General features: G+C 38.2%; 1 protein-coding gene across 1 annotated transcript; it reads right to left on the reverse strand.

Annotated features, from left to right (window-relative positions):
- Positions 1–1,214: 1,214 nt before the first annotated feature.
- On the reverse strand, positions 1,215–8,806 carry LOC120860750 (serine protease 52-like). Its single transcript, XM_040236482.1, has 5 exons — positions 8,692–8,806; positions 6,926–7,061; positions 6,316–6,563; positions 4,141–4,274; positions 1,215–1,487 (listed from the first exon to the last, which is right to left on the reverse strand). The coding sequence occupies exons 1-5, from the start codon at positions 8,804–8,806 to the stop codon at positions 1,215–1,217; spliced, it is 906 nt and encodes a 301-aa protein (XP_040092416.1).
- Between the last annotated feature and the right edge of the window lie 5,370 nt (positions 8,807–14,176).

Consider the following 14,176-nt stretch of genomic DNA (forward strand, 5'->3'; position numbering starts at 1 on the left):
CCACTCTCAGAAAGTACTAAATAAAGTTACATTCTTACATAGCAAGGACACAAGAGGAGTGCAAAGAGAAGTAATTAACTCAAATAGTGTTGCTAACATCAGAACTACTATATATCTTTTTCCATATCCCATTTACATTGATTAACATCCTCCAAGATGCCTAAAAGATAAAGAATATGGAGGCCTGGCAGCAATCATTGAGTCAACAGTGAAATACCGTCACCAATATAATTTTTAACACTTTAGAAAAGGCTCTGTATCTTTAGTTCCTCTTGTGTTTGGGGGCTGCAAGCAACTCACAAGCTATAAGAGGTCCAGGGAACCTGTTAGGCAAGCTAGAGAGCAATCAGAGGGGTTAACTAAAACATCCCTTTCAAATGCAGAAGAATAAAGCCCTGAGTTGACTTTTTTTCCAGAGAATATCAGAAAAGTGGAAAAGTAGAGTACAAAAGCCAGCAGATTTTTATTTTTGGGGGGTGGATGCTCAGGAAATGCCAGGGGGGAACTCCTGAAGTCTGATCATGGCCTTGCTTATGTCAGCTTCCTCCCTCATGACCTTGTCACGGGTGAGATTCCTCACGCTGGCTGCCGGCACCCAAGGTCTGTCTGCCCCAGGCCTTTCCCCTTTATAAGGCCATGTACACCATGTACTTAGGGTGGGCAGATCACATAATATTTTGCTGTGTATATATTCATTAATAAGTTAGTTTTTACATAATCTGTAAATGTCACCTTTTTGTTGTAAAGTATCTTACTGTTAAATTTTCTTAAATACATTTTAATTTTTGTAAACTGTATATATATATATTATATATTGCATGGAATAATATGTGGTGTTATGAAATTCCTTATTTTATAAGCATTTATTTTCTTAATGTAGGTATCAGGAATTATCTTTCATTTTTCAGTTGAATTGCTCTTACTGGTTTAGAGAGCAAGCTATTTTTTTTTTCCTGTTTCATAGTTTTTATTTTCAAAATTTTGTGCTTATGTTTTTGTTGATGGTATATGTTTGAGTCCTCTTACAGTTTCAATATTTAGCAAAACAAAATTAATTTTTGAAAACAATGCAAAGGCTAAGAATTATCTTAAAACTTAGTTTATTCATGACATATATTCCTAGGTTGCATAGGGTCTTAATTTTTTTAATGTTGTTTAACATTTTTATTATAAATAGTTTGAATAGATTAGCCCTGCCTTATTTTTGCAATAAGTTATGAAAGCCTTTGTAGTATAACAATTATTGTTGAACAAAATGGCAGAGTGGTTGGCTTTTTTATGAGACTAGAGGACTTAGGTTTTTCCATCCAAGGCATGAGTGCATGGCTTAATGGATGCCCTGCCTTTGATGAAGTGGATAATATCCATGAGAAGTGGGGGCTCACAATGGTAGCCAGTGCCTTCAGACTAGTGAGGCCTATCTGTCTCCAGCTTCCATTCCTAGACATTGGTCTGCACATGACAGCACTGCCTGGACTCACTGGTTCCTGTGAAATTAAAGTAGAAATTAGATTGAAGTCACCATCTCTGATTCTTCATTCTACATTTTCAAGCTGGTATTCAGAGAAATAGCAAGACTTTAAATAGGTACAATAGGCAAACAAATTTTATCACCAAACACATTAATATTACAGGTGACACTACAAGTAAAAATCACTGAATAATGTGGCATAAAGATTTCGTTGTAATTGGAAATATTTTTAATCTTTTTATGTGATGGATTTTTAGAAACAATGATTTTATAATTAAAAGTGCATAAATTAAATGAGATGTCAATTTGCTGGGAAAGCACCAAGTCAGTTGTTAAGATTGGATAGAGAAGAGTGAAAAATGTGAAATATGCTAGAGGTTAGTCACATAGTCTTTGAACAATTTTATCGTTAAAGATCATGTGCTCCTTAATGCCAATTTCGTACTTAAATTGAAGAAAGTAGGGGAAACCACTCAGGTATGACATTAATCAAACTCCTTATGATTATACAATGGAAGTGAGAAATAGATTTAAGGGACTAGATCTGATAGAGTGCCTGGTGAACTATGGATGGAGGTTCGTGACATTGTACAGGAGACAGGGATCAAGACCATCCCCATGGAAAAGAAATGCAAAAAAGCAAAATGGTTGTCTGGGGAGGCCTTACAAAAAGCTGTGAAAGGAAAAGAAGCAAAAAGCAAAGGAGAAGAGGAAAGAAATAAGCGTCTGAATGCAGTGTTCCAAAGAATACCAATGAGAGATAAGAAAGCCTTCCTCAGGATCAATGCAAAGAAATAGAGAAAAACAACAGAATGGGGAAGATGAGAGATCTCTTCAAGAAAATTAGAGATACCAAGGGAATAGTTTATGCAAAAATGGACTTGATAAAGGACGGAAATGTTATGGACATTACAGAAGCAGAAGATATTAAGAAGAGGTGGCAAGAATACACAGAACTGTACCAAAAAGATCTTCACGATCAAGATAATCATGATGGTGTGATCACTCAACTAGAGCCAGACATCTTGGAATGTGAAGTCAAGAGGGCCTTAGAAAGGATCACTATGAACAAAGCTAGTGGAGGTGATGGAATTCCAGTTGAGTTATTTCAAATCCCGAAAGATGACACTGTGAAAGTGCTTCCCTCAATATGCCAACAAATTTGGAAAACTCAGCAGTGGCCGCAGAACTGGAAAAGGTCACTTTTCATTCCAACCCCAAAGGAAGGCAATGCCAAAGAATCCTCAAACTACTACACAATTGCACTCATCTCACATGCTAGTAAAGTAATGCTCAAAATTCTCCAAGCAAGTCTTCAGCAATACGTGAACTGTGAACTTCCAGATATTTAAGCTGGTTTAGAAAAGGCAGAGGAACCAGATATCAAATTGCCAACATCCACTGGATCATTAAAAAAGCAGGTGTGTTCCAGAAAATCATCTATTTCTGCTTTATTGACTATGCCAAAGCCTTTGACTGTGTGGAGTACAATAAACTGTGGAAAATTCTGAAAGAGGTGGGAATATCAGACCACCTGGCCTGCCTCTTGAGAAACCAGTATGCAGGTCAGGAAGCAACAGTGACAACTGGACATGGAATAACAGACTGGTTCCAAATAGGAAAAGGAGTACATCAAGTCTGTATATTGTCCCTCTGCTTATTTAACTTATACACAAAGTACATCATGAAAAAAGCTGGGCTGGAAGAAGCACAAGCTGGAATAAAGATTGCCAGGAGAAATAACAATAACCTCAGATATGCAGATGACACCACCGTTATGACAGAAAGTGAAGAGGAACTAAAAAGCCTCTTGATGATTGTGAAAGAGGAGAGTGAAAAAGTTGTCTTAAAGTTGAACATTGAGAAAATGAAGATCATGGCATTCAGTCCCATCACTTCATGGGAAATAGATGGGGAAACAGTGGAAACAGTGTCAGACTTTATTTTGGGGGGCTCCAAAATCAATGCAGATGGTGACTGCAGCCATGAAATTAAAGAATACTTACTCCTTGGAAAAAAGTTTTGACCAACCTAGACAGCATATTCAAAATCAGAAACATTACTTTGCCAACAAATGCCCATGTGATCAAGGCTATGGTTTTTCCCATGATCACATATGGATGTGAGAGTTGGATGTGAGGAAAGCTGAGTGCCAAAAAATTGATGTTTTTGAACTGTGGTGTTGAAGAAGACTCTTAAGAGTTCCTTGTACTGCAAGGAGATCCAGCCATCAATTCAAAGGAAATCAGCCCTGGGTGTTCTTTGGAAGGATTGATGCTAAAGCTGACTCCCGTACTTTGGCCAACTCATACGAAGGGTTGACTCATTGGAAAAGACTCTGATGCTGGTAGGGATTGGAGGTAGGAGGGAAAGGGGATAATAGAGGATGAGATAGCTGGGGACATCACTGACTCAATGGATGTGAGTCTGAGTGAACTCTGGAATTGGTGATGGACAGGGAGGCTTGGCGTGGTGCGATTCATGGGGTCACAAAGAGTCGGACACGACTGAGCGACTGAACTGAACTGATAGTTAAAGATATTTTGTTTTCCCCACAGGTCAACACCTCACTTTCTTAATTTTATCATTTACAGATGCTTTGGTTTACATGATTACATATGGGAAAGTTGTCGTTTCTGTAGAATTTTAAAGGAAGAAACCGTGCTCACCACATTTGCGTCAAAGTCTTTGTCTTGTGTAATGAAGCACACAATAGAACTGCCTATATCAGGGTAAAGGTGGGCACAGCTTGAAGCTCCTATCACCTGCATCTGTAATATTTCTGGATTTTCATCTGTCTCTCCTAGAACAGTTGGAAAAAAAAAATCTCAATGGAATAGTTTATCTTGAAGCATCAGCTTTTGAGAGAAGACCACAATCTCTATCATTACTTTAGTTCTAAGTTTTTAAGCTAAGATATTTTAGCACTGTCATAATTAGCAACTTATTCTACAAATGTATACATTTGAATATTTTCACTCATTTTTCAAATGCCACCATTTTTAGTTAACTAGCACGATTTTATTTGTAAGTTCAGAAATTTCAACTTAAGTCCAGTTTCTTTTTCTTAAAAAGAACAAATTAAAGGACACAAAACATCTTCCTATGTTCTATAGATACAAAACTGATTACATATTTTCTCTACCTTGTTTATAAAATTTGGCTGTACACAGAAAGATCTCCAATATATTATCACTCATCTTTAAAATTTTATGGATTCATCATAAAGCCATCATTGTATGAAAAACTAATTTCATATAAAATGATAAAAGTCATAAAAGGAGGAGTAATGGAGACAGTAGTGATTACAGTTCTTCCTTGAGGAGTGGTATCTGTGCTCCCATGTTTACTTCAGCATTACTCACAATAACCAAGATAATGAAACAACTCTAATGTCTATATACAAATAAGTAAAAAGCTGAGGTATACATATGCAATGGCAAGTATTCAGTCTTAAAAAAAAAAAAAGAAAATTTTCTTATTTATACTGGATGAAACTGGAGGACATTATGCTAACTGAAATAATCCAGTTACTGGAAGATTAAATACTCCGATTCCACTTATTTAAGATATCTCACAGAAGTGACTGAACAATGACAGTGTATCTCAAGTATTCAAACTGGTAGAAGTGGAAAGTAAAATGATGGTTTTCAGGTCCTGGGTGCACAGAGAAATGGAGTGTTGTTTGAAAGTCATGAAGTTTCTCTTAAGCAAGGTGATTAAGTGCTAGAGACCTGCAAAATCTCTTTATGTACAAAAGTACCCCTAAATTTAAGAATATTGTATTAGGCATCTAAATTTTTTATTAAGAAAGTAGTTCTCACATCAAACCTTCTTATCACATACACACAAATTAGGGTACAAAGCACCTTTTGGAAATGATGGGTATGTTTATTAGCTTAATTAAATGGTTTCACATGTGTATTGCTGTTGTTTAGTCACTCAGTCATGTATGAGTCTGTGTGACCTCATAGACTGTAGACTACTGCCCAGCTTGTCTGTCCCTGAGCTTCTTCAGGCAAGAATACTGGACTGGGTTGCATTCCTCATCCAGGAGATCTTTCTGATCCAGGGATCAAACTATGCTTTGTAGCTGGATTCTGTACCAGTTTACAACTGGGAAGCTGCCTCGTAGCTGCATGTATAATTTCAAATTCTTGAAATTGTACGGATTAAATATGCACCATTTTTATATGTTTTTTATATATTAATAAAGTTATTAACTCTAAAAAGAAATACTTTTTCCTTAAATTTTTATCATCAAAAATATGGACCAAGAGTGGGATTATTGGCTCATATAATAGTTCCATTTTTAGTTTTCTGAGGAACTTCCATTCTAACCTCCACAGTGACTGTGGCAATTTACAATATCAGCACAGTTAGAGGGTTTTCTTTTCTTCAGAGCATCTTCAGCATTTATCTGTTGTTTTCTTGATGACAGTCATTCTAACATGTATTACATAATTTTGGTTTTGCTTTGCATGTCTCTGATGATTTTTGATGAACATTCAAAAGCAAAGATACACAACTGTGTAGATACAGAGAACATGGAGTGGCTACCAGAGGAAGAGAGGCAGGGGGAGAGGAAATGGGTAAATGGAGGTTTTAAGTATACAGTGTTGGATGAAAAGTAAATTTATGTTGTTGAGCAGTGGTAGTATATACAAGGTAGAAATGTAATGTTGCACAGTGGCCCAATATTCTTCCCTGGAGAATTCCATGGACAGAAGAGCCTGGTGGGCTACAGCCTGTGGGGTCACAAAGAGTTAGATACAACTTAATGACTAAACTACCACCACCAATGTCTTATTTAGAATCAGTGCTCTAACAAAGCAACTACTAACCTGGCTTAAGAATTCGTGGCCCAGACAGCCAGCATTCTGAGCTGTTCAGGTTCTTCAGATGACCTAGTGGTGCCAAAAGCTGAATGGGAGTCTGGACCTCTTGAAGGAGCAGCAATGCTAGATCATTTCTTGCTGCCCTGCTCACCAATCTAAATCTTTCATGCAGAAGAATGGTAGAGATCTTAACAACTCTCAGAGGTGCCCCAGGGTGCTTCAGGCCCAATATTACAGCTGTGTCTTCAGGATTCCTATGTGAGTAGTTAGAGAATAATTAGAATATACTCCCTTGGAAACTTGAGTCATTTAAATCTACCACATTAAATTTTATCATGTATTCCTTAGCCCTGATACGCCAACTTCATACTTCACATCAAGGAAAATAAAGCTGGGTTCACAGACAATAGGATTACAGAAACATTAAGTGACAGAGATATCAATCAGCTGAACAGAGAGGCATGCTTGCTTAGCTTGAAGCAAAGATGATATGAAGGATAAGAGAAAATGATTCAGTCGTAATATGAAGTGAATGTGTTCACAGAATGGTTCAACAAAGTAATTTGGAGATACTAGGTAATAGTAGTATACTGGAAGATTTATGAGGTCAACTTACATATTCCTGACACAGTGGGCCGCAGTGAGTACCCAAGAGCTGCTAACAATGGAACCACTGCAAATTTGACTGCCACAACTGATGATCATGGCCTGCCAAGGCATGGCATATCTCAAAGAAATTCGATCTGCCAAAGCTGAGGAAAAAAACAGTAAAAATGAGTTCAGCAGAATTCTCATTTATATCCCATCTATACATTTTTCATGTCTCACAGCTCTGCTAAGCCTGTCTATTATTAAAATTGACTTGCAAACACAAAGTTAGCATTTTTGTGTACACTTTATCTCCCTGGAAATAATTCTTCCCTTATTTTTGCCTTTTCAAATGTGCAATTTTTAATGGTCCAAGTTCAGTTTCCTCCAGCTCTCCTACTGAGTTACAGCAATATGAAAAAATAGACTAGACAGCAATAAAAGACAATAATTTGATTTGAAAATGTTACAAAATAAAAATTGTAGTTTAAGTGAACTGGAGGGGTGAGCTGACTAAATTTACAACTTAACGACATGGCAAATAAACACACTAATTTGGAAATTTCAGCAAAATGATTATATTTTTAAAAATAGAAACTCAAAAAGTGGGAGCCGAAACTAGGTATGCATGTGTGTATGTGAGTGTGTGTGTGTGAAATGGTAGAGATTAATTATTAAAAAAAAAATAGTAAGGGCATAAGTGAAGATAAAAATGTGATTCTTCACTGATGCATATTCTGAGATATCTATGTGAATAAACTTGAAGAATTTGACCATAAAATGAAATGATCGCTCCATATTTTAACAGCAGAATTCAGTATCAATATGGCAGTATGAGCCAGGGCAAATGGCTTTAGGTAAAATGTAAAATGTAGGAATATTATTCAATCAAAATAGATCTAATTTACTTTGATGTGTAATTTGTTTCATAAGAGTCAATGAAAATAGAAATGATAACCATCAAAATATATCATTGTTGGGTACATAGGAGAAGAAAAAAAAAGTTTCTCAGTCATTTCTGACTCTTTATGACCCCATGGACTGTAGCCTACCAGGCTTCTCTGTCCATGGGATTTTCCAGGCAAGGGTACTGGAGTGGGTTGCCATTTTCTTCTCCAGGAGATCTTCCTGACCCAGGAATCGAACCTGGGTCTCCCACATTGCCACCTGAGCCACCAGGGAAGCGGGATGCATAGTACCCTCCAGAAATAATTATGTATTGTCAACAAAAACCAACATATTTAACATAAAATCACTTTTATAAAGCAATAAATAATAGTAAAGAACTTTGTATTCAGTTCAATTCAGTTCAGTTGCTCAGTCGTGTCAGACTCTTTGCGACCCCATGAATTGCAGCACGTCATGCCTCCCTGTCCATCACCAACACCCGGAGTTCACTCAGACTCACGTCCATCGAGTCAGTGATGCCATCCAGCCATCTCATCCTCTGTTGTCCCCTTTTCCTCCTTCTGTGCTATCCCTATTCCCACTGTGATCTTTAACAAATGATGAATCAAGTGTACTTCTCTAGATTTCAGAATAATATATTAAGATGAATATAATGATCATGTCATGTATATCATATAAGTACATAAGAAAGTTAAATAATGCGTCAGAGATGAAATGTATTTGTAAGCCATAGGAAAATAATTCATATCACTTCATTGGCATAAAAATTCATGCATTACCAGGAAAAAAAAAAAGCATTCTCTACACCCCCGTTTCTACTTTCATTATCCTCTTCTCTTCCTTTCCTTCTAATAAATCACTCACTACAATTTTTTTGAGCCTTACTCTGAGGCTGTGGCAGAGAGATGAAATGTGGCCGGACAAAAGCAGGTGTGGAAGTAAAAGCTGAGGCATTCATAGAGGTAGAGACTGAAAGGGAGATGGAAGCAGAGGTGGTCATGAGCCCTTGCTTGGACCAGGGTGCTTGGCTAGGTCGGGTAACTCCCTGGAGCCAGAAAAGGAAAGGGCTCACTTGGCTGAAGACGTAGGGCTTTGTGCAGTGTTCATCAAAGTGAGTCAAAATTCCCACCTGCACCCATGTGTCTTTTTGTTGCAGATGACACACAAGAGGTGCCCCCAGGTCACCCTGAAAGAAAAAAGAAAAAGGAATATTTTAAAGGAGGTTAGGAAATAACTTCTTATATTGAAGGATATACCTCTCTTTCTCCCTGCCTTTTGTGCCCTCAACTCATCCATCACCTTACAGCCAGCCTCCCCCATAGCTTTCTTGGCTGCCACACAGAAAGTAAATTCATTCAGTTTGGGCCAAAACTGGGCACATGTGATGACTTGCAGGATGCTCAGGTGCCTTTTTTGCAAAATTCCAGGACTTCCTAGTGGAAAACAGAGAATAGAGAGTTTAAGCATTAGCCTAGACTAGAAAGAGAAATGTGGCTAAAGAAAAAGATAACAAAAAGTTTACTATTACACACTACAAAATATTGCTCTTTCCAAATGTGTCATTGTTCTCCCATCTTAGTTTTCTGCATTACTCACCTCTCATGAGGGACCAACTGGGTAGCCAGCAGTCATATAGTTGTATATTTTTCTCTTGCTCTAGGTTCTCCTCCAGGCAGATAGGAAGAACCAGGGGTTGAAAATGTAATGGTTGCTTCAAGAAGATTAGACCAGGTCCCAAAGGTCCTCTAGGGCCCAGGTAGGGCATGGCACGATGAATGCCGACAGTTTGAGCTTGAGCAGGGTCTTGAAGATCAATTAGCCCCACCTGGACATGGGCCAGTGCTTCTGAGTTTTTTCTGGGAGGAAAATTTAGCAGGTGTTTTATTGTTACATATGTAAATGTGAAAAAATAAGTGTTTAGAGATCATAAGAATCAAATGAAATCTAGGTGAAACCTAAATTACTAGTTTTATTCTCTTCTCTACTTTTTGCCAACATATAATATCTTATTAGGCACAATATGTTTGGACACTTTCAATATTTTACATTCTACTATTTATAGTGTTTAACACTGAGTGATATAGACTTGGAAAATATCAGCTGAGCCACAAGGGAAGCCCAGGGATTCTGGTGTGGATAGCCTATCCCTCTCTAGCAGATATTCTTGGCCTAGGAATTGAACCGGGACCTCCTGCATTGCAGGCAGATTCTTTACCAACTGAGCTATTAGGGAAACCCTGCAGTTAGGAGTTAAAATATCCCATATAATATATACCAGATCCACTCTCTAACTAAGAAAGAATAGCTTATTTGAAGGAATGTACCATTAATGAACTCAAATTTTTCATATTTTGTAATTATACTTTAACCTTTTGAAATGACTGACATGAAATTTCATACTCACATGAAATTTGCACATCTAGCTGTAGTGAGAATCCATTGTTCATTCAGTATAGAACCAGCACAAAAATGGGAGAAAGAGAGTTGCAGAGAAACCATCCAAGGGAATTCACCCACTTCAGCCTCCCAGCAGTTGGGGCAGTGTGGAACAAGGCCAGGGCGTAATCCACACTCTGTAGAAGGAATCCATATGTGGGACAGGGTGAAGTTAAATGCACCACCCTTCTTTCCCTGAATATATTGACTTCCTATGTTTAGATTTTAGGAAAATGCCTGTATCTCTTCAATTTTTCATAAATGCTTGGAAATGGATCTACATTTTAACCCTATAAATTTAAGTATTATAACAGTTTCTCTACACACTCTATGAAAAACCCAAAATATTTCTATTCATTTCCCAAGTGGAATAGTAAACTATTTCTAATTACTAAAACTTTTATATTACTGTTCTCCGTGTAAAATTTAAATCTTAAACTATTACTGGAAAAATAAGATATTTTCTTGTTTATGTGGATATATTTTAAGATTATATTATTTATTACCTTTTTTCATACAGGTTATAATTTTAATTTGGTCCTACCAAAATTTGATATGATCTCTGGTCTATCCAGAAACTGGTTTTATGTTCTAACAAACACAGAGTCCCAAATAGAGTAACTCCAATAAGCTGAACTTGCCTGTGATTTCATGAGAAATAACAGCTGTCTTGAAGAGCGAGAAAGCCTGGAGACTCTCTTTCCAGACCACACCCAAGCGACACTCAGCAAGGGAAATATTGAGTTCAGAATACTTAGAAAGATCTTGTTCAGGCTGATTAGACTTGGTTCCCAATTGAAATCCAGGCATCAGAGATGGTTGCTTTGTTAAAAGTGTGGCTGGAGCAGCATGAAAGGATGAAAAAGTATGGGAAACAATGGTGTCTTCAGTGACTTTTGAGGAAGATGGTTTCTGGAGAGAACTATCAGAAGCAGCTAAGGGAAGAACAGGAGAGAAACCCACAAGAGGAAGAACTGAGCAAGAAGGAAAAGTACATGGTGAAGAAAATGTGCAAGAAGAAATGACTGAACAAGTAGGGAACAAAGAACATGAAAATGGGAAAAAACAAGAAACAGGAAAGGGAAAAGATGGAAAAAGTGGGTTGAGAGAACTAGATGGGACATTAGGACTTCCTTTTGAATTGGTAATTTGTAATTTATTGCCAAAGTTCAGGTAACCAACTCCTCCAGGAAGCTGTGTGCTTGAAAGTGTACGAAAGAGAATATTTGTGATCTCACTGGGTTGGACAGAATTTATTTGACCTTGGCTTTCTACTGCAGATATTTCAGTTGACAAAGCTGCAAAGTGCTCATCAAGGGAAGGAACAGTATCTATTGGCAAAACTGTTACATGGTTAGACCAGGAATCAAAATGACTAATTGTTCCATCTGGTTCAATTTCAGAAGCAAATGATGTGGTTATATTAGTTTTATAAATGATGCCAAGTCTTATTTCTGTTTCAGGCTGGATCCACATTCTGACTCTTTCAGGCTTAGGAATAGTCAGGGATGCAACATTACCAGTTTTAGGATGAGCCCCAGGATTGACTGCCTGGGTTTCTGCTTTGATCCAAGCATTAACTCTACTAACATCAGACTGCATCCAGAAACTCAGTATTTGAGACCCAGAAGGAATCCCGAGTCTGACTTTTTTCACTGGAACATGAAACCAAGATTTGATTGTATTGGATTCCACTTTAATCCAGGATCTGATTGACTGTGTTTGAACAAATGTCCAGGGTTGATTTACAGAAGTTCTTGGCTGAGACCAGGGATCAATTATACCAAATCCAGTCTGGGTCCAAGGATGGACTGACTGAATGTCAGACTGAATCCAGGGTCTACTTGCATCAGTTTCAGTCTTTAGCCAAGGTGTAACTATACCAACTTCAGAAATGTTGGGAGGTTTAACTACTTGACTTCCAATCTGGGTCCAAATTGGAATTGTTTCTGTTTCAACTTGGGTCCAGAATCTGATTGTATCTACTTCAGGCTGATTCCAAGTAATAATTGGATCAATTTGGGGCTGGAACCAATGCCTTAATGCTGTATCAGTCTCAGGCTGGGTTGAAGGGGAGATCTCTAATGTTTCATATTGGGTCCATGGTGTGATTGTAGAAGATTTAATATGGAGCCAGGGTTGACATGTACCAGTTTCAGACTGGACCCAGGATCCAACAGAACTAGTTTCACATTGATTCCAAGGACTGATTATATCAAATTCATTTTGGACCCAGGAGCATGTCATCTGAGATTCAAAGTGAAATGAGGTCCAAACTGAATTTAGACTCAGTGACCAAAATGTGACTGACTGAGATTCAGGTGAGGCCCATGATTTTCTTACATCAATTTCATAATAGTGTCTGACTTTGTGGGTTTCAGCTTGGATCCAAGGCTGGGTCCAAAATCTGACTGAATCACTTTTAGGCTGAATCCAGGGGTGAAATATTTGCAACTGTGTTTGGATCCAAGTAGTAACAATTTGAGATTGAGTTTGGGTCCCTTCTCTTAGTGCATTAATTTTACTTTGGAACCAAGGTTTGATAGCATCAGTCTGGGTCAATAGTGTGATTTCAGTAGTTTTAGTTTGTGTCCAGGGTCTGACTAGTTCAGATTCAGCTTGGGGCCAAGCTCTGACTATACTAGTTCTCAGCTGAGTCCAAGAGTTAACTATACCGGCTCCAGTTTGGATCCATTCTCTTACATCCTTAGTTTCATAAAGGGGCCAGAACCTCCGTGTGTCTCCCTCAGACTGGTTCCAAGGGTGGAATATACCAGTTTCAATCTGAAGCCATGACATGACTATAGCAGTTTCATGTTGGGCCAGGGGCTTCACTCTACCCACTCCAAAATGGATTGAGGTACTCATTCTTTGAGACTCTGATTGATCCCTGTAATTTATTCTTTCAGAGGATACAAACCAAGTTTTGCTAATATCAGCTTCAGTTTGGGTCCAGAGTCTAGCTGCTTGGGGCGAAGGTACTACCTGTGATATGAGTGTTCCAAATTCAAGAAAGGCCATTGTATTGACATTATCAATTTCAGGATGTGTCCACAGAAGAGATTTTTGATTTTCAATTTTGTTCAAGGATCCAAAAGTATCAATTTGAGGATTTAGTGAAAACATTAATGTACTAGTATGAGGCAGATTCCACCTTTTCTTAGACTCAGTTTTAAGCACTGGCCAAAATTCGATTGTATCGATAATATTCTGTGTGAAAGAACTTAATGATAGAGACTCACCAGATGTACAAAGTTTGATTATGGCTCCTACACGTTCTGTCAAAGTATTTATTGGAAACTGACACTGGGTCAATGGTGTCACTATATAAATGGCTTTAGCCTCTGTCCAATATTTTGGTGTTGAATATTCAGCCTGGGTCCACAGTGTGTCTGTGGAAGCTATTCGCTCTGTCCAAATATTTAAAACTTGCTTTACTGTGTGAGTCCATGATGTGATTCTAAAACTTTCAGTTGATGTCCAAGGGTTTGCTGGTGCAGAGTCAGACTGAGGCCACAGTGGGTCTCTGTAATGCATATTCACTTTCCAGGTATTTGTAGCTGGATTTTCAGTCTGAGTCCATGGAGGGGCTATGAAAAGCATAGCCTCTGTCCAGGTATTTACAGCTGGACTTTCAGTGTGTGACCACGGTGGAGCTGTAAAAGGGGCATTCCATATCCAGTCGTTTGCCACTGTACTTTCAGCCTGTGGCCATGGTTGGGCTGGGAAAGTAAAATTCTGTCTCCAGCTATTTACAGTTGGACCTTTATCTTGAATCCATGATGGGTATGTGAAAGGCATAGCCTCTTTCCAGGTGTTTACAGCTGGACTTTCAGCCTGAGTCCATGGTAGAGCTGAGAAAGGCACAGTCTCTCCCCGGCTATTTACAGAAGGATGTTCAGCCTGAGTCCATGGTCGCTCTGTGAAAGGCACG

This window comes from Oryx dammah, unplaced genomic scaffold (genome assembly GCF_014754425.2).
Source record: "Oryx dammah isolate SB20612 unplaced genomic scaffold, SCBI_Odam_1.1 HiC_scaffold_11175, whole genome shotgun sequence".
In the NCBI taxonomy this organism is placed as follows: Eukaryota; Metazoa; Chordata; class Mammalia; order Artiodactyla; family Bovidae; genus Oryx; species Oryx dammah.

Coding starts and splice junctions, on each gene's coding strand:
- LOC120860750 (XM_040236482.1), bottom strand. CDS start 8,806: ATGACCACCTCTGCTTCCATCTCCCTTTCAGTCTCTACCTCTATGAAT. Junction 7,062..8,691: donor CTCTCTGCCACAGCCTCAGA/GTAAGGCTCAAA, acceptor TTTTTTCCTCAG/CTTTGGCAGATCGAATTTCT. Junction 1,488..4,140: donor AAGACTTTGACGCAAATGTG/GTGAGCACGGTT, acceptor TTAATTTCACAG/GAACCAGTGAGTCCAGGCAG.